The sequence below is a fragment of the Polyergus mexicanus genome, unplaced genomic scaffold (assembly GCF_030449975.1).
Source record: "Polyergus mexicanus isolate NDT 795.1 unplaced genomic scaffold, iyPolMexi1.0 SCAF_10, whole genome shotgun sequence".
NCBI classification, from domain to species: Eukaryota; Metazoa; Arthropoda; class Insecta; order Hymenoptera; family Formicidae; genus Polyergus; species Polyergus mexicanus.
This window is the reverse complement of record NW_027223330.1, coordinates 7273709-7294308: the sequence shown is the minus strand read 5'-3', so window position 1 is coordinate 7294308 and position 20600 is coordinate 7273709. Positions and strand designations below refer to the sequence as shown.

Below are 20600 nucleotides of genomic sequence, written 5' to 3'. Positions count from 1 at the left end.
GAGTGTTTCAGTGGGCGTGCAAGAAACTTGCACTAGCGGTACATTCGGGCAATACCGTGCCGCACTCTACGTGTTCTCAGTACGCACTGAGTTCTACCCAATGAAAAAGGCTATTAGCGAAATGCTAACCGCCTTCTCCTACGTTTCAACAGTGTGTCTTAAATTCAACATTTAAACTTTATAATTGTTTAAGACAAAATTAGTCACTTAATATCAATTATTATCTTCACATAAATTAAATCTCAACACAAAAAACATATGTACATATATTATTCCTTCCTCTCCGGTCTTAAAAAATAATCAGCCAGTGAATTCTCAATTATGTCTTATTCCTTGTACAATATATATAAGGCTCTCACAATTAACAGTCTTTATCAACCAAAAGGCTCCGTAATCATAGGAAACTCTCCGGTCTTTTCGGCACCACCTCAATCACACGCTTTCCAAACGGCAAGATGTCGGACGACAAGATATCAACGTCAAGTATAGGGGGGGGGGGGGGCAACTCCGCAAACTGAACACTTCGACGGGCATATTAACCAATCCCGTGTTGGCATGCCGTGTATTATGTACATAACTCAAATCCATTTTAACCATCAGCAGTTATTATTACCATAAATTAAAGATAATACATATACATTCCGATCCGATTACACACATAGCAGTACTATCAATAAAACACTAAAACACTACACCCATAAATCCGCAAAAAGTCAATCGTCTATTAGCGCCCATCAGGCAATCAAGTTAGCGGAGTATCCCCCATAATTTTACACTTTAGAAACGAAGTAATTTCACGATGCATATAGACATTGCAAGATTAATAAAATGCACACATCGTAGTAAATCATAAATTATAAATTAATTAAAGCAACCACATTCACTACATGTACATTGTTATATACCATTGATTAATCAATTAATTTCATTTCTTGTTAAAATCAGCAAAGTATAATCATTATATTATAAATTAGGTAGACTAAATAATTTAACAGGATTATACTGGATTTATACTGGATTACTACAAATCAAATCCATACACAGTAGAGAACTTTAAGAAAAAACTTTAATAGACTTTAATAGCTTAGCTGCTTCGTACTAAAATTAATAAATAGTATGTGCACATATATCTCTCTACCAATCTTTCGGGACTTAAGGCTAAAACGTCATTACCTTTAGATTGGGAGTCAAACAAGCCCACTGCTTAGTCATAATCATCCTTATTAGAAGTCATCCTATCAGTTACAGCACGGCCCGCCATTTCACGTCGATGTGACGTCACATAGACGACGTGTCTCCAAAGGCCTCCCGACATCTTGTACTTTCCTTGTTCCTCATACAAGAATTAGTAATTTAGCTTCAACCTGTAATAAACCGCTTTCGCGAGGCGGTCGTGGATAACTCGGTCGGGATCCGGGGCTCGTGAAAGGGTATCGAGAGACGAACGATAGATGCGTTAGGTAAAATATAATTTATTGCGTGTAAGTATGTGTGTATACAGAGTGAGTGTGTGTATAACTGTTGTGTGTGTCGGTGTGTGTGCGCTTGTATGTGAGTGAAATGATAAGCGTGCGAGTGCGTGTGCGAACGCGAGATATTTACAATGTGTTGAAAATATATGGGCGAGGCGAAGGATGACGTGCAGGTGACAAAACGCGTATTTGTCAACTTTAAGACAGTTAGGTTTTATAATGATAATTCTGAGTCTGGGTTTAAATTATTTATCATTTTATCATTTATTAACTCATGCAATTTTTAAGTCATTATTATTTATATGTGCAGGAATTATGATTCATTTAATGAACAATAATCAAGATATTCGATTTTGTGGTAATTTAAATGAATATATTCCTTTTACTATATTGAGTTTTTATATTTCAATAATATCTTTAAGAGGGTTCCCGTTTATGGCAGGATTTTATTCTAAGGATTTAATTATAGAGTCTATTTACTTAATAAATATTAATATTTTTTTATTAATAATGGTAGTGTTATCTATCTCCTTGACTATTTCTTATTCTTGTCGATTATTTTATTATATTTATTTTAATGAAAATATCAGAATATGTAGGTTTCATAATTATAAAGAGAGAAAATTAATAAATTTTTCTATAATTATTTTAATAATTTTAAGATTAGTAAGAGGGTCAGTATTAAGGTGGATATTTTTTTTTGATAGATTTTTTATATTATTGAAAATTAATATTAAATTAGTCACTATAGTTATATTATTATTGGGGATTTTATTAAGGAATATAATATATTTAAAAAATCTAATAAGTTTGTATTTATACAGATTTTTTTTTAGATCTATATGATTTTTGAATTATATATTTTTTTTAATTTATAAACCATTTTTTAATTTTGGTAATAATATTTATGGCGTAGATAAAAGATGGGTGGAATTTTCTAATAAAGAATTAGTTTTAAGTTTAGTTAAAGAGATTAGATTAATTTATATAAATTATTATAAGATTTTTATATTTATTTTAATTGTTATTTATTTATTAATAATAATTTTTATAATTATATAAAGTAAAATAAATATTTATATTAAATTATATTAATATTTAAAATTATTTATATAGCTTATTTAAAAGTATAATATTGAAGATATTAAGAAGATAAATTTAATTTATTTGTAAATATAATTAATATTTATTTATAAATAATAAATAAATAATATTATTTTTATAATGAAAATATAATGTTTTATTTAAACTATATAAATTAATTTCATTAAATAAATATTTAAATTATTATTATTATTATTATTATTATTATTATTATTATTATTATTATTTTATGAAATTTGAGGTATTGACTTATTAATATTGTTTAAGAAATAAAATGAGGTTTTCATTTTTATTGAATTAGAAGTTCAATTTTATTTATTTCATATTATTTTATATTTATATTAATAGGAATATTTAGTATATTCATTATAATTATTAACAATAATTAACCTCTTTTTGGTTTCAATTAATTTAAGTTAAATTATGAGTTTTCTTTTAGATTATTAATATAATAATCGATATTTAAGTCGAAATTAAGTGTAAAATTTACTTTAAAAGATTTTATCTTATTTTTGAGATTTATATAATATTATTTAATATAATTTTTAAATGCAATTTAAATGTTATTAATTAACTAAAATCCTAATGTATGTAGTGTGTGTTAATTAATTATTTTCAATCTAAGGATTTTTCTAAATATTCAATAATTAGGCCAATAATGAGAATAATTAGAAATAAAGATGATGATATAAATATAATTTTATTTGCATAAAAAAATATATAGATTAATGGGATCAATAAAGTAATTTCAATATCAAAAATTAAAAAAATTAAGCTAATTAAAAAAAATTGGACTTTAAATGGTAGGCGAGATTTGGAAATTGGGTCAAATCCGCATTCAAATGGGGATATTTTTTCACGATTTATAATTATTTTTAATGAAATTGAAAAGTTTAATAATAAAATTGTTATTGGTAATATATTAAATATCAGAGATATAATTAATATAGATAGAATTATTTATATTAACATTTTATAAGTTAATTTTTTTAATTGGAAATTAAATGTAATTTTATATACTATGTAAATTTATAAAAATTATTAAAATTTTAATATAAAAATAATATTAGTATCTTCATCAGTAGATTGAAATATATAGAAATAGTCAAATTACATCAACAAAGTGTCAATATCATGCTGTTGCTTCAAATCCAAAATGATGATTTTTACTGAAATGTAGTAAATTTGTTCGAATTAAACAAATTATTAAAAATAGTATTCCGATAATAACATGTAATCCATGAAATCCCGTAGCTACGAAGAATGTTGATCCGTAAATTGAATCTGATATAGAAAAGGGAGATTCATAATATTCAATTATTTGAATTGAGGTAAAATAAATTCCTAAAATAATTGTTAAAGTTAATCTTTTAATACATTCAGTGAAATTTTTATTTAATATTGAATGGTGAGATCATGTAATAGTTATTCCTGAAGAAATTAAAATAATTGTGTTTATTAATGGGATATCGAAAGGATTGAAAGGTTTGATACCTTTTGGCGGTCATAATTGTCCAATTTCCATTGAGGGAGATAAAGATGAGTGAAAATAAGCTCAGAAAAAGGAGATAAAAAAGAAGATTTCGGAGATAATAAAAAGAATTATTCCTACTCGTAGTATTTTAATAATTATTATAGTATGTAATCCTTGGAAAGTGGACTCTCGGATTACATCTCGTCATCATTGATACGCACATAATAAGGTGCAAGGTATTGAAATATAAATTAAATAATTTATTTTATTAAATCATATAATTATAGAAATTATATTGTTAAATAATCTAAAAGAGATTAAAATAGGTCATGGACTAATGAAAACTAGGAAATTTTTATTCATATATTAATTATAATTAATTAATCTTACGTATAGAAATTGATTTTAATGAACAGATTTTAATGATAGAAAATAGAGTTATTAGTAAGTAAAATATTGATCTAATAGTTAAATTATTTAATGGATATTCATATAAATATAAAATATTTTGAAAGTTTATTTCATTAAATTTTATTATATAATTAGATTCTAAAAAATTATGTTTTTTAATTAGTGAATAAATAAAATTTAATTTATAATCTAATAGTCAAAAAATCATAGAATTAAATAAGTAATATATTATAATAAATTTATTAATTTTAAAATTAGTTCGTTCATTAGAAATTAAGCTTGAAAAATATATAAAAATAATTATTAATCCACTAATTATAATTAAAAATAATATAATTGAGTATAAATAATTATATTTTCATATGGATATATGTATACAAATAATAAATCTATAAATTAAAGTAGTAATAATGATTATAATAGGGTGTATAACTATAATATTTATGGATAAAATTATTAAAATTCTAAATATTATACTTATAAAAAAAAATTAATTGTATATGATTCTTTGTTCATACTAAATTTATGATATATTTTATTTTTCAGAAAATAGTTTAATAAGAATATTAATTTTGGAGATTAGAGGTATAATTTTAAATTATTTTTTTGAATATTTTTATAAACTAATAATTTTTGGTTAAAATATTTTTAATTTACAAAATTAATGTTTTTAATAAACTATATAAGTTAAGTATTATTTATTATTAAAGTATAGAGAAGGAAGGTGGGGGTTATTTTATTTATCAATAATTAATTATAATTTAATTAATTAATTATTAAATTAATATTGATATTTTAATTTATAGATATATATATATATATAATTATTTTATTTATATTAATTTTTATATATAAATTTATATTGGTAGTTTTAATAGTAGTAGAGTTAATAATTTTAAATTTATCATTAGTAATAATTATTCTTTTTAGATTGTTAAATTTAGAAGTTTTTATAGTTTATTATTTAGTTTTTAGAGTTTGTGAGGGGGTCTTAGGATTAGCTTTATTAGTTTTAATTGTTCGGTTTCATGGTAATGAATTATATTATATATTTAATATAAAAAAATTTTAAATATATATATATATATATATATATATATATATATATATATATATATATAAATGATATGATAAAATTTTTATTTGCAATAGTATTTATGTTTTTAATGATTATAAAAAATACTAAAATTATATTTTATTATAATATTTGTTTTATTATAAGATTTTTTTTTTTATTTAATTATATATATAAAGATATAATTTGAATTAAGGTAGGTTTATTGTTTGGTCATGATTTTTTTTCATTTTATATATTAATATTAAGTATATGAATTTTAGGATTAATGTTTATAGTTATTAATAAAGAAGATAAAATTTTTAATAAAATTTATTTAAAAAAATTATTAATATTTATATTTATAGTAATAATTTTATTGATGTATGCGTGAGTGTTGGACTTGTCTAGCGGTGTGGTCGTGCCGGTCGCGATGCATACGAATTACAATGCACGGGGTGTGTGTGTGTCGGAGCGCGCTTTCAGCGATTCGATACAATTATCGATTACGTGCGCGGATCTGGATTTCGGCAGAGGCCGCTAACTACCGGGCGGTAATTTCGGTCGGGCCGGTGGGCGGTCCTTAGACGTGTCGGTATCGATCTGATTGCGTCGATCGATGTCGCGGCCGGGTTGGATCCTCCCCCTTGAGCGGGACTTAGCGCGCCGTATTAATGGCGAGTCCGATCGCGGTAATGGCGGTCGCGGAATTACTGCGAGTTCGCGGATATCGCAGTATTGTTTCGTCGGGATGATTTTCCCGTAGAATGCAGGAGTGCAACGGCCGACGGGAACACCCGTCAATGGCAGGGAACTCCCTACCACTGGATGATCGCCGTTGCACGTAGGTGGACGGATGCGTGTGAGGTGTCGGGAACTCCCGACGGAGGCTGAGTACGCCCAACCTCGTGTTCCTCAGTCGCAGAGATTTTAAAGGATCGCTCTTAGAGATGCCGCAAACTCTCGGCGGAGGCTGGGTACTCCCAACCCCGTTTTCTCTCTCTTTGAGCGTGTTTTCAGGATCGTTCTGGGTTCCAGGCGTCGTACTGACTCTGGCGGTTGCGGAAGATCTGGTCTCGAGATAGAAAATTGGCTCTTATTTATACCGCTTTTTCCGGCGGGTGCGCGTGCGTAATATGCCTGACTGTTTTAAGGCATATTGTTTAAAGTTGAACCGTCGCGCGCGACTCGGGTGGTTTCGGGAACGGTCGGTACGGTTACCCGAGCGCGGCGACGATTCCCGGTAAACAACGCGTCTTGACGGCGGTTATAAATTCGAGCGTCTGATAAATCTTTAAAAATGGGCGCTCGGCGCCTCCGCATCATGCCCGACCGGTGTTTGTCGGGCGGCGGACTTCCGGCGGATCGACGGCCGGGTAACAGTGGAGGGATGCATCGTTACATCACCCCTCCGGTCTAGTATGCCTGAAATTAGAGGCATAGCGGTGCTGGTTACGCGGTGTTCGGCGTGTTCTCGCTCGCGGGTCTAATTTAAGCGGCGGCGGTAATGGAGTTGCCCGTCCTTGGCGAACCTCATCACCCAGTGCCCCTGCGGTGATCGGATTTTGTATTTTCGGGCTACGTGTACGGCGAAATGGGGCACGTCAAAGATGATGCCGGGTTCCACCTGGACCCGGATCGGTGGCGGTGGTAGCGGGCCGGTCGGCATCAGGAGGCGCGGCTGGTCCTTGCCGGTCTCGGTCTCCTCGGCTTCCCGCGGTTGTTTGCGGGCCGGAGCGCTCGCTGGTTTCCGCGGGCAGGCAGCGGTGGCGGAGCCTGCATCAGCTGCTCCATCTTCCTCCGGTTGATGCGGTCGGAGCGCTGGATCAGCGTTCCGACTTTCGGTGGCCGGCCGGATGGTCGGTCGGCTGGGCCGGTAGACTGACGGTCGGTCGTCGGCGGTGTTCCGTCGTCGAGTCGGCTGGTGTTTGGCGGCGGCGATGGAGCTGGGAGCCCTGGTTCGCCCAGGAGCTCGTTGATAGCGGCGAGGATGCTTTCGGAGTCGCACATCTTGGCCTTCTGAGCTGTTTCTTCCTGGATTTCGGCGGTTTATTCTGCCCCGGCGGTAGTGGGGGTATCGTCGTCTTCGTCTTCCGAGTTGTTGTTGTCGCCGTCTGTTTTTGTTTTTGCGACTTTGAGATCCTGGATGTGTATATGCCTATACCACTTCCCTCGCTTGCTCCTTAGATCGACGATTACCGGCGAGATGATTCGGTGAACTTCGAGCGGCCCGATGTATTTTGGCGCGAGTTTCGCGTTGAAACTGTCGGCTTTTTTCGACAGCGGGTGGTCCTTTTTCCACACCCATTCGCCGATGTGCGGTCTCCATTCTCGGCGCCGGAGATTATAGTGCTTCTCTTGTTGTTGAAAAGCTCTCGCCAGTCGGATCCGGACGATCTTATACGCGTCGTCCAGCCGTTCTCGCGTGGTATCTGGCGAGGTTCTCTCGGTGGCTGGTGCGATGCGGTACGGCGGTACGAGCTCTCGCCCGTGATTTATATAGGCCGGTGTATACCCGGTGGCGTCGTGGACGGCGGTATTAAAGGCGAACTGGAATGCGGGCAGATGTTCGTCCCAATCCCGGTGGTCTTTATCGACGAATTCGCTGATCATCGTTTTGATCGTCCGGTTGGTCCTTTCCACGGGGTTGCAGTGCGGTGCATAGGCTGGTGCGGTCTTATGCTGGATGTTGAATGCTCGTAGTCGTTCGGCAAATTCTCTCGAGGTAAACTGTGTGCCATTATCCGACAGGATGGATTCTGGCCGGCCGTGTCGGAGTATTACCCGCTCGGTGATGGCCCTCATGACGGCTCTGGCGGTGGCTTGGCGTAGCGGTGTCAGTTCTACCCACTTCGAAAACCGGTCCGCATCACGTAGAGCCACGTGTGGCCCTGGCGTGATCGTGGCAGTGGCCCTACGAGGTCGGTGGTGACCTGCTCCCAGGGTCGTTGTACGTCGGTGGCGTGGAGCTTCCCGGCCGGTTGTTGCTGGGCCACTTTGTGTCTTTGGCAGGTTTCGCAGGTCCGCACATATCCGGCAATGGCTCGGAACATCCCTGGCCAATAGTAATGTTCGGCGATGCGCGCGATGGTCTTGGCTATGCCCAGGTGTCCGGCTGTTGGTGCGTCATGCCCATTCTGTAGCACCGTGTGTCGTTGCTCCTCGGGTACGCACTCCTTCCATTGATCTTCCGCCGCGGTCTCCTTGAAGTCCAAGGTGTGCAGGATATGACGGAACAGCTTCCCCTCGGTGATCCTGTAGTCTGGTCGGCTGGCCGGCTCGCGTTCGACTTCCGCGAATATTCGTCGGTACCACCGACATCGGCGGGCGGTCGCGGCGCACAGCTCGGGCTGTCGTGACAGGGCGTCGGCTACGCAGTTGAGCGTGCCCTTGCGGTATTTTACTTCGAGGTCGTACTGTTGAAGCTCGAATAGCCACCGGGCGAGGCGCCCGGTGGGAGCCTCCAGGCGCTGCAGCCATTTTAAAGACTGATGGTCGGTCAGTACGGTGAAGGAGTACCCCTCGAGGTAGCCCTTCATGCGCCGGATGCCCCATACGACCGCGAGGCATTCCAGCTCGGTAGCGCTATAGTTTCGCTCGGCGCTATTTAATGTTCGGCTCGCATATGCGATTACGCGCTCCCCTTCCTCGAAGTACTGCGTTAATACAGCCCCAAGGCCGCTGGTGCTGGCGTCGGTTTGCAGCACGAAACGTCGCGTAAAATCTGGGCAGGCGAGCACCGGTGCGGAAATGAGCGTCCGCTTCAAGGTGCGGAACGCTTCCTCCTCGTCCTTGCCCCACGTCCACCGGGCGCGTTTCTTAGTGAGTTGCGTGAGCGGCGCGGCAACGGTCGAGAAATTCGCGATAAACCGGCGGTACCAGGACGCCATCCCCAGGAACTGTCGGACTTGTTTAACGGTCTTCGGCTCGGGCCAGTTAGCAACGGCGCTGACTTTGTCGGGATCCGTCCGTATCCCTTCGCGATCAACCACGTGCCCGAGATATTTCAACTGGTCAACGCAAAATCTACACTTCTCCGGGTTGAGGTGCAGATTCGCCCCGCGTAGTCGGAACACCTTGTTTAGCAGCTGCAGGTGTTCTTCAAATGTTTCGCTAATGACGATGATATCGTCTAAGTATACGAATACGTTTGGTTCGAGGGCTGGACCGATGATCGTGTCCAGAAGTCGTTGGAACGTGGCCGGTGCGGAATGTAACCCAAACGGCATGACTGTAAACTGATACAGCCCTCTTCCGGGTATCGTAAAAGCGGTGATCGGTCGGCTGGCTGTTTTGAGTGGTACTTGCCAATACCCGTTTTTGAGGTTGAGCGTTGATAAGTATCGCGCGCCCCGGAGCTTGTCTAATGTCGCGGTCACTTGTGGTAACGGATACGCATCCTTTTCCGTGGCGTCGTTCACTTTGCGGAAGTCTATACAAAACCGGTACTTTCCGTCTTTCTTTTTGACTAGTACCACGGGCGAGCTCCAGGCGCTCTTGGATGGTTCGATGACGCCGGCGGCCTCCATTTCGGCCACCTCTCGATCTATAACTGCCTGCATCGCCGGGTTTCGCGGTCGGTACCTTTGTTTAATTGGCGTGGTGTTCCGCAGTCGTATTTCGTGGTGTACGCGGTCGGTCAGCCCCTGGATGTTCGCGAATTTTCCGAGTTCGCGTTCGAGAAAACTTTTTAGTGCCTGTTCCTCGCTTCCGGTCTGTCGCGCTAGACCCCCTGTGGTCCCGTGTAGCGGCGGGGTGGTTGTGCTGGGCGTGCATCGCGGTGGTGTGAGGCTGATGCCGGTACGCGACCAAAGGTCTACGCCGATTAATACCGGGCTTTCGAGCGTCGGCAGGATCGTAAATGCATACCAGTAAGTTCGGCCGGTGATCTGGATGGGCAGTTTGATTGTGCCCACGGTGTTAGTAATCTCGCCGTCATCATTCGCCTCGCCCATATAGGTGACAAAACGCATTCGTGTATGCGTGAGTGTTGGACTTGTCTAGCGGTGTGGTCGTGCCGGTCGCGATGCATACGAATTACAATGCACGGGGTGTGTGTGTGTCGGAGCGCGCTTTCAGCGATTCGATACAATTATCGATTACGTGCGCGGATCTGGATTTCGGCAGAGGCCGCTAACTACCGGGCGGTAATTTCGGTCGGGCCGGTGGGCGGTCCTTAGACGTGTCGGTATCGATCTGATTGCGTCGATCGATGTCGCGGCCGGGTTGGATCCTCCCCCTTGAGCGGGACTTAGCGCGCCGTATTAATGGCGAGTCCGATCGCGGTAATGGCGGTCGCGGAATTACTGCGAGTTCGCGGATATCGCAGTATTGTTTCGTCGGGATGATTTTCCCGTAGAATGCAGGAGTGCAACGGCCGACGGGAACACCCGTCAATGGCAGGGAACTCCCTACCACTGGATGATCGCCGTTGCACGTAGGTGGACGGATGCGTGTGAGGTGTCGGGAACTCCCGACGGAGGCTGAGTACGCCCAACCTCGTGATCCTCAGTCGCAGAGATTTTAAAGGATCGCTCTTAGAGATGCCGCAAACTCTCGGCGGAGGCTGGGTACTCCCAACCCCGTTTTCTCTCTCTTTGAGCGTGTTTTCAGGATCGTTCTGGGTTCCAGGCGTCATACTGACTCTGGCGGTTGCGGAAGATCTGGTCTCGAGATAGAAAATTGGCTCTTATTTATACCGCTTTTTCCGGCGGGTGCGCGTGCGTAATATGCCTGACTGTTTTAAGGCATATTGTTTAAAGTTGAACCGTCGCGCGCGACTCGGGTGGTTTCGGGAACGGTCGGTACGGTTACCCGAGCGCGGCGACGATTCCCGGTAAACAACGCGTCTTGACGGCGGTTATAAATTCGAGCGTCTGATAAATCTTTAAAAATGGGCGCTCGGCGCCTCCGCATCATGCCTGACCGGTGTTTGTCGGGCGGCGGACTTCCGGCGGATCGACGGCCGGGTAACGGTGGAGGGATGCATCGTTACAAACCCATAAATTATTCACAGTCACGATACATAAAAACAAAAGCACCGTTAAATTATAATAGACACCACAAACTTGGGGGACGCTCCGGGGCCCGAGATATGCCACACACTGACTTTTTCACTTTGGTGTTACGATGATTCAGCTCTTCCTGTCCGCCATTACGCGCACGCCTCGTGGCTCAATTAATGTTTAGTCTTCTGATTGCAAATTAAAAATCGGAGTAAAAATTTTTATTATGTCAATTGATGCGCAATCCTTTGAAACGTATTTACCACTTGTTTTTCTCACTTTGGAGCACTATTTAACACTTTTACTCCTAAATATCGGAGCAGCGAACTGTCAGTGGACTTAGTCTCAGCTCAGTCCCGGAGCGACTCCTCCCCCCGCACACTTCCCCTAGGGATGTATCGTCATGCCGCGATGACATCCCCAGCCCGCTGTATCCGAGTTTTTATACGAGGGAGAATGCAGACCCCTGTTCGTAGGATGTCGAGCTTTGGGACACAAGGAGCGAAGACTCGAGTGTTATTCCCCTTCGGCCCTCCATCGCCCCTACACCGTGTCCCTGCCTCCGCGTTTTTATCCGAGGGGGAAGGCAGACCACTGGGGGTCGGATGTGTTTGCATCGGGACCGAAGTCCTTCCGCAGCACATCTTCCTCTTGACACCGGAGCAATCGAAATGTAAAGAGGCCAGCCTATATTTCGCTCTGTGTGTCTCTCCCGAAGAGAATCACCCAGCGCGGAACTCCTACCCGGATCCCTCATACGGAGTTGAAGCTACCCTAGCGGGAAGACGACTGCTCCCGGGAGGCTCGTCCAGCCGAGGCCGGACTCCACCCAAGACGCCGCCCCCCGTAAGCACCCCTCCAAAGAGGAAGTGCCTTGGCTGTATTTCCTTCAGATTCGGGACTTGAGTCAAGCTATGGGTCCAACCTCCTCCAGACAGCCGACCCAGGGAATTCATTGTCCTGGGTTTGCGCACTAGCCTACGCGAGAACCTTTCCAGAGTCACCCGACTCCCCCCCGGCCGTGCGAAAGGCTTAAGGATTCTTGCCCCCGATACTACTAGCCAGGCGTCCGCCTGGTTTTCAATCGTGACCCCCGCACCCGTAGGGAGAGCCAAGCCACCCCAAAGAGGCCTTTTCCCAACCCCGATGCCCCAGACTCTACCCCAACCCGCAAAACGCGCTGGTGTGCTCTTAGCACCCTTCCACTCCTCTAAGAGGAGCTTCAGGGTGAGCTTTCTCACCACGTCAAGGTGGCACACCGTCGAGAAGGAACCTAACCTAACCTTTTTTTTATATTTTTATTTTTTTTACGAGGGGGAATGCTTTTACGCATACCCTGCAGAACGAGCGTTGTTCTGCGGGGTTATGTGGGACTCGCCCTGCGATTTACTCCGCAGGGAATACCCACTAAAACCCCCTCGGGTGTCCATCTCAGGCGCTCGTAATTAGGGAGCGCTTGGGAATCGCAGCTGCATGCTTCCGAGCGCCCCCGTGCCAAACTATCATCTCGTGACCTCCCCCCCCCATCAGGGGAGGACGGCATAACCCCATTGTTTTGGGATGCCTTCCTCTTAGCATGGTAGGAACACCCTCCACCCCCCCCGATGGTGCACCACCTTGTCGTGGTGGGGGGGCTCCCCTTCCATTCCCGGAAGGGGTCTAAGAGTGCACCAAAGAACTCGATCGTCGTGTGAATGAGTATTATTTTTCTTTATTTTGGGTGAGTGTTTTTGGATTGTATTGGGGTATTGTGGGGGGTTATTGGGGGGTAATTGGGGTTATTTTTCTGGGGGTTTGTGTGGGTTTGAGGGGGGTATATGGGTGTATGTGGGTATTGGGGATGGGTGGGGAGGGTATTGGGGTTTCCTGGGAAGGGGGGGAGAGGGTGTGTATGGGAAGGGAAGAAGGGATCGAGCGAGGAGGAGAGGTAGGTAACCTCAGTAAAAAATCTCGGGCAGGTCGGGCTCGTCAGGCGTGGTGAAGCCAACCGACCTAGGTGAAGGAAAACACCGAAATTAAACCATCTTTCTTGATACAAACATGGAGCGTACAAGTAAAGATAATAACCTTACCGCCGCAGTGGGCCTCGGAACCCACAGCGGCCGGCGGGGGGGGATACAGTCCCGGTTTCCCCCTCGTCGTCATCATACGACGGGCCACCGGGGGCGTTGCCGACGAGCGCCCCCGGCGAGCTAGCTATCGCCGAAGATAGCGAGAGGAGGGTGACCACGCGGAGGGCGGGTCGACCGGGTCCGGCTTCGTCCAAGTCGGGGTCCCGGTCGCGCTCGCTCTCGTCTGCGAGGGCGCACCCTTACAATCGGAGCGAAGCGGGCCGGGGCAAAAGCCTCACCCGCTCGAAAGAGAGGGCGGAGGACTCCTCGCGGGGGGCAGTAGCTGCACCACCCCCGCCCCCTCCTCAAGGGCCTCGCTTGCTGGCAAGGACACCGAGGGGTACACGTCCCCCGAGGGGGATGATGTAATGGAGGAGGACCTCCCGATAAAAAGGGGTCGCGGGCGGCCACCCACTACGGGTGAATTCGTGGGCCTCCGCGAAAAGCGCGAGGCAGAGGAAGCCCGCAGGAAGGAGAGGGAGAGGGAGCAGAGGGCCAAGAAGGCCTTATCGGAGGATGCTCCCCTCCCTCCGCCGAGTAGGGACCTACCGGCCTACGAGGCAAGGTGCGCGGACGAGGTGGGGCAAGCCCCCACCCCGGACATCGCGGCACGTAGTCTGGAGCAGGCGGCTGCTATCGATCGGATAGCCGCCTGCTCCGGCAACCTGAAGGGCTCTCTCCAGCGAAAGCTGAGGGAGGCCGCGGCCCTGGTTAGGGTGGCGGCTAGCGCCTTGGCGGAGAGGGCCCAACAGGTTGAGGAAGAGGGGGAGCTTGCGGCTCTCCGACGGGACATGAAGTCCCTCGGGGACCGCAACGCGGACCTCCAGAAAGAGGTTCGCGAGCTCCGAGGGGAGTTGGCGGCGGTCAGAGCCGCCAAACCCTCCCTCCAGCTGGCTCTCCCCGGCTCGCCCGGGGGGTCTCCCCGCAAAAAGCGGGGGGCACCCCGGGTGAAGTTGGTGGAGATGCTGGACGCCCCAGTGAGGGTGGAGCGTCCAGCGGGTGGGAAGGGACAGGGGTCCCCAACGTTGGGGGGGGGAAGGGACCTACGTCCCCAACGTTTCATAGGGGGGGGGGAAGGGACCTACGTCCCCAACGTTCTCCGGGGGGGTAAGGGACAGGGGTCCCCAACGTCCCCCCGAGGGGGGGAACGGGACTGCGGTCCCCAACGTCGGCGGGTGGCCGGGGATATGCGGCGATGAGGCCCCCTTTGGGGGGTACCTCTGCGCCGCTCCCTGTGAGCTACCCGCCGGGAGTTATCGGCGAGGGTGAGCGAGCTTGGTACGATTGGTACACTGAGCAGATCGCCACCCTCGTCGACATGCGGGCGGCATTAGGCCGGGGCGGACCCCCTAGGGGGCCCGCTCCCCCGCTGGCGGAGGTGACGATGGCGGAGCCCAGGGACAAGGAACATTACATATCGTAATAAACGTCCCTGGGCATCCTGCGGGCCAGTCTGGGCCGCGCTCGCCGGGCGCAGGACTTATTCCTGCTTAGCCCGGCAGGGCGTGGTCCTGGACTGGGGATCGCGGCGTGACCCATCTCGCTCTCGAGCACCGCGGGTGTTGTGCTCGGGGGCGGGGAGTCTTGGGGGGCGGGCCCCTCCCTCTGCGAGGCAGTGATGCTGCGGTGGGGGGGGCCGAGAGTGAGCGGGAGCGACTCCCCGGCGGATGCCGGGGAGTCCGCGACCGAGGAGGGATAGCCGGGGATCTGGGGGGGGGGGGGCGCGGGGAGGGCCCACTATGGGCAGGACCTGCGGGCCAGCCACACCCCCTGGCCAGAGGGTGCGGCACGCCATCGCCGCTCCCCACGGACCCCCCGGGGTGGGTCGACAGGGGCCGGGGCCATCTTGGCCCATGGTGGTCCCGGAAACCCGCCCCAGACAAGGGGGGTGCGCGCGCGGGAGGAGGGGGCCGGGCCACGACCGGGTCCGGCCCCATCGAACACCTCCTGCGCCAGCGCAGGGCCCTGACGAACTCGGGGGGCGTCCGCTGACTCGTCGCGGACGCCACCCACGAAGTCGGGCCCGGTGGCCGGAGCCCAGGTGGGGTACCTGGGCCCGACCACGCCCCCCCCGGGGACTAACACCGGGAGGAAGGCGAGAGGGGTGGTGGTCCCCTTCTCGCCTAGATAATTAGCCGATGCCCACGTTTTAATGTGGGCACTGGGGGAGAGCTAAACTACTCCCCCAGGGGGCAAGGCTTGTGGGCGGGGGGACTCTCTGAAGTAATGCATAATGCCAGTTCCCAGAGAGGCCCCCCCATACGCCCGAGAAGATCACCCGGAGGGGTTTTAGTGGGTAGTCCCCGGCCGCTTGTTTAGGCCGGGGTGAGTCCCACATAACCCCGCCTTGAACCCCATCGAGGCGGGGTATGCGTAAAAGCATTTCCCCTCCGTTACAAAAAAAAAAAAAAGGAACACCCTCCACCATGTCTTGCCCACCTATTGGTTGGTGGGGGACAGAAGACGGGCATGGGCCAACGCCTGCTCATGCCCCAGCTCCCCGGCCCTTGGATCGGTTCACCCCATATTTCAAGGGATATACCCTTTCCAAGGGCCCATCTCCTCTTTTCTCTTCCTCCCAGTGAATAGAGGGGGGCGGAGGAGCTGAGTAATATGTGTCCAACCCCTCGTCTCCCGTTGCCCTAATCGACGCCGGTACGTTCCCTATGGGCCCCCCCTCTGGCCGTAGATCTGCGGGGGGGTGGTCCATGTTGCCGGCCCCACTGTCTCGAGCTGATCCGGGGACAGGTTGTTCACCCCTACGGAACCTCTCGTCCGCCTCCTTTTGCAACATCACTGTCTTGCAAAAGGAGGCGAACCCTTCCCAGGCCCCCTCCCTCTCGATAATCGATCTTACGATGTTCGAGACGGAGGGGTCACCCCCACCAATGCTCTGCACCAGGACACGGCGCTGTTTTACCTAGGTTGGGCAGAATTCTAGAGTATGTTGTGCCGTGTCCCGGACACCACTGCAGTGATGACACTGCGCGGTGTCTTCTTTCCCTATGCGACACAGGTACTCTCCAAAACAACCATGTCCGGAGAGCACCTGCGTCGCATGGAACGTAACTCGCGTTTCCTGCCCCTCCAACCATTCTGACAGCAAGGGTCTAACCGCCCCCAGAACTCTCTGTCCCGACAGGCCCTCGTCGTAGAGGCGTCTTTGCCACTTCATCACGAGGGCCCGTCGGGCCCGCCGCCTTAAGAATTGTCTGGTCCTGTCGATAATGACGACCCCCTCTAAGCTCCCTTGTACGCCGATAGACTTCGGCGTACATACCCGCCAAGAGTTCGAAGGGGGGGGATCCCTGACAGGACCAGCACCGCCTCATAGGCCACCGTACGGTAGGCCCTGGCCATCGCGATGGCCATCCGTCTCTGCATCTGGTGCATGAGCCATTTGTTGTAACGGATGGCCATCGCCCTGTCCGCCCAAACGGAGGCGCCATAAAGGGCCACTGCGTGGACCGTGCCCGCATACAAACGGCGCGCGTGCCCACCAGGTTCACCGATGTTAGGCAGCAGCCTCCTCAGGGCAGCCGCCACTCCGCTGGCTTTGGGAGCCAGGCGGGAAAAGTGCTTCTAAAGCCCCATTTCCCGTCTATGTGGAGGCCCAGATATTTAATCTGGGCTCCTACCAGTACTCGGGTCTCCTCCACCGATAAATGGGTCCTCGGCGGCGCACCATGCGAGCCGTCGTGCATATACACGGCCTCCGTTTTGTGGGGCGCCATCTTGAGGCCCATCCCTCCAATGGCGTGCACCACACAGGCCACTGCTATGTTGGCAGTGGCGGCTGCCTCCACCCAATCCTTCCCCCTGGCCAATACCAACGTTTCGTCGGCATAACATACCACGTTGGCACCGGGGGAAGTGCTGTCCTCAGCACTACATCAAATGCGATGTTCCACAGTGGGCCCAGGACTGAACCCTGTGGAACACCGCACGTCATCCCCCTCTCTTGTACCATGGTCTCCTGGTCCACGTACATCAATTTCCTATCCCGGAAGTAGTCCTCGATCACTGCAGCAAGGTAGGGGGGACGCAATGGTATTGAAGCGCCCTTCCCACCCGCTCCCAGGGGAGGGAGTTAAACGCGTTGGCAATGTCAAGAGAAACCGCCAACGCAACTCGCCCCTCCGCCACCACGGATTCCGACAGGGAACGAACGCGAAATATCGCGTCCACCGTCGAGCGCCCCTGCCGAAATCCGTATTGTCCCACACTAAGATCAGGGCCCTCCCGGGACATGTGCCGGACGAGACGGTCAGCAATGATCTTTTCAAACATCTTCCCCGCTTCGTCCAGCAGGCATATAGGACGGTACGCCGAGGGGGAGTCCATAGGCTTCCCTGCCTTGGGAAGGAGCACCACACTCGCCACCTTCCATCTCTTGGGGAACCGACCGAGTTTGAGGCAGTCATCAAAGAGCTGCCTCAACCGGTCTCCCAGTTCCCCGGAGGTTAGGGCAAGGACCCGGCTCGGGATGCCATTAGGGCCTGGGGCTTTATTTGTGCCCATCCTTTTAAAGGCCGCCCCAACCTCTTTCGGAGTGGCCCCCGTCTCCTCCCCTACTCTACTAGGTCCAATCCCAGGGGCCCTGCTAGGAAATAGAGCGGAGAGGACACCATCCAGAAAATGGGGGTCTAATGTCTCCGTAGTTGGGGGCGCCCAATGTCTCAATTTATTGAGTACAATACGATATGGGCGCCCCCAAGGGTCATCCTCCAAGGTTCGGAGCAACTCCATCCACGCACCGGCCTTGGCCACTCGTGTGTCCTTGACCAAGGCTTCGCGGGCAGCTCGGAACTCGCCGTATTTCTCGGCCACCTCCTCCTCCTACGATCCCGCCCTGCGGCGGGCACGCATAAAACCCCTCCTAACTCGGACTGAGAATCTACGCAGCAAAGCGATGTCCTCCGTCCACCAATATGCGGCCCGCCTTGGGAGGGCCCTGGCTCGGGGCATCGCCACGTCACAGGCTTTCGCGAGCGTGTCCCTCAGCCAGTCCGCCTGTCGGTCAACGTCCCTCTCCACCGGACCACCTCCTGGCCATGTGGCTGAGGCCACTGCGGCCCTGAGACGGTCTTCGTCCAGCTTTCGCAGGACCTATCTCCGCGGTCGGGTCTCCAGAGCTCGACGACGATCAAGCACCACCGGGGCCACCACCAGGATGACCGTCTCAATATAGAGGTGGTGCGACGCCGTCTCCTCCCCCAGCACCTCCCAGCCGCTCACAAGGCGGACCGCCGCAGGGGTTGCCCAAGTCAGGTCAGCAGTGAACTCCCCCTGCGGCCTCACACAGGTGCTCCCTGAACCTCTGTTTAAAATACAGAAGCCCATTGCCGCCGCCCAGTCCGCCAATACCTCACCCCTGCGGTTCGTAAGCGGGGAACCCCATACCGCCGACCTGGCATTGAAGTCCCCCGCCAATGTGACAGGCCGCGGGAGGCATCCCCTGATGCACTTCCCAAGAAGTGTCTCCAGCCTATCCTTAAATTGTGTGAAGTCGATGCTTGGGGGACTATAAGTCCCAACCATCGAGATACGTCCCCACTGCACAGCCACGTATCCAATGCCGCTCTCCAATCTCGTAGCTGGCGGGGAATTTTTATTCCCCAGCCAGGTAATCGCTACAAAGCTCCTCTGGTCAGACGCTCAACATGGGTGACCCTGTGGGACTAGGGCTCTGCAGCTATCCCAATTCCGCAACCACGCTCCATCAAGCTATGGAGAAACAAGTCCTGTGCTTGACGGGCGTGATTGAGGTTAGCCTGGAGGATCCCGGAAGTCATTGTTTGTCTTTGGCTTCCGGTCCTTTCTCCGCGACCTCCATCTCTTGAGGCTTCTGTCCCTCCATTTTAGACTCCAATTGTAGGAGAGTCGTGGGTCCCACCTTCCTTCTTCCTCTGCTCCTTAGGGGCTTCCGGAGTTATCTCCCTCTCCGTCTCTGTTGCCCTCGGGGTCGGGGTGGAGGAGGGTTTCTCCACTCCTTCTGTGACCCCCTTGCCCAAGTTTTGGGGGGTCCCCCTAGCAAAGGGGGTTCTGGCTCCCTTTCCTCCCTTGGTCCCGGCGCAGTTTTTACTGCCTATGCAATGGCCGCTGGGCTTCCCCTGCTCCTCGCATATGAGACATTTAGGCTTTGCCTCGCAGGACCTGGCCGCGTGTCCCGCTTCACCGCATCTGTGGCACCTGCCACTTCTATCGGCGCTGCTGGTGCAGTTAGCCCGGACGTGCTCACCCTCGAGGCACCTGAAGCATTGGAGAAGCCTAGCCTCCAATAGCTCAGCCCTCGCCAATGTCCACCCAACCTGGATTTGGCCCCCCCCGTGAAACGGGGTTAGCTACTTTTAAAGGGCAGCGGACCCACGCCATGCCCAGGCCATTTCCGGCCTTCCTTATGGGGCCGACTGATATCTCCTCCGGGAGGCAATTCCCCTCCTTGGCAATGGCCCGGGCTATGTCTTCCGCCCTCGTCACATCGTCAAGGTCCCTCAATCTGAGTTTGCCCATCTTAGTGGGCCGGGACACCTTGATGTTGCTCCTTCCTTGGAATACCTGTCGGAGCCTGGCCGCGAACATGTCGGCCTTGCTCCGACTCTCTTCCCCCGAGACCTCATAAATGAGGGTACCGGTGATGGCCCTCTTGGTCCTCATCGTCTCAATCTTAAGGTCCTCTATGTTTATTTTGGACCTTGCTTCCGTTATTACGGCGTTGTAATTGCCCTCTGAACAGAGGACCGTTATGGCCTCTGATTTGGGCACTTGCCTCATTTTAGGCGCAGCCTCCGGCACCCCAACGGCAGTACCCTCTTTGCTTCTTGGGACACCCCGTGTTCCAATTGGCTCAGGGGCCCCCGGTTCGTTGGGCCGAGAGGCCTGCGTCTTCTTCCCCTTGCCTCCTTTCCGGACCATCGTGACCCAGGTTTCCACGGGTCCGGATCGGGGCGGGGAAATCCCCCTACTAGG

The 20600-nt window shown here is 48.7% G+C and overlaps 1 protein-coding gene across 1 annotated transcript; it reads left to right on the top strand.

Annotated features, from left to right (window-relative positions):
* Window positions 1–1664: 1664 nt before the first annotated feature.
* On the top strand, window positions 1665–2436 carry LOC138937249 (NADH-ubiquinone oxidoreductase chain 5-like; the record flags this gene model as incomplete). The annotated part of the gene is made up of 1 exon (XM_070303305.1): window positions 1665–2436. A coding segment is annotated over one exon (654 nt), but the record flags the coding sequence as incomplete, so codon positions are not given.
* Window positions 2437–20600: the final 18164 nt, after the last annotated feature.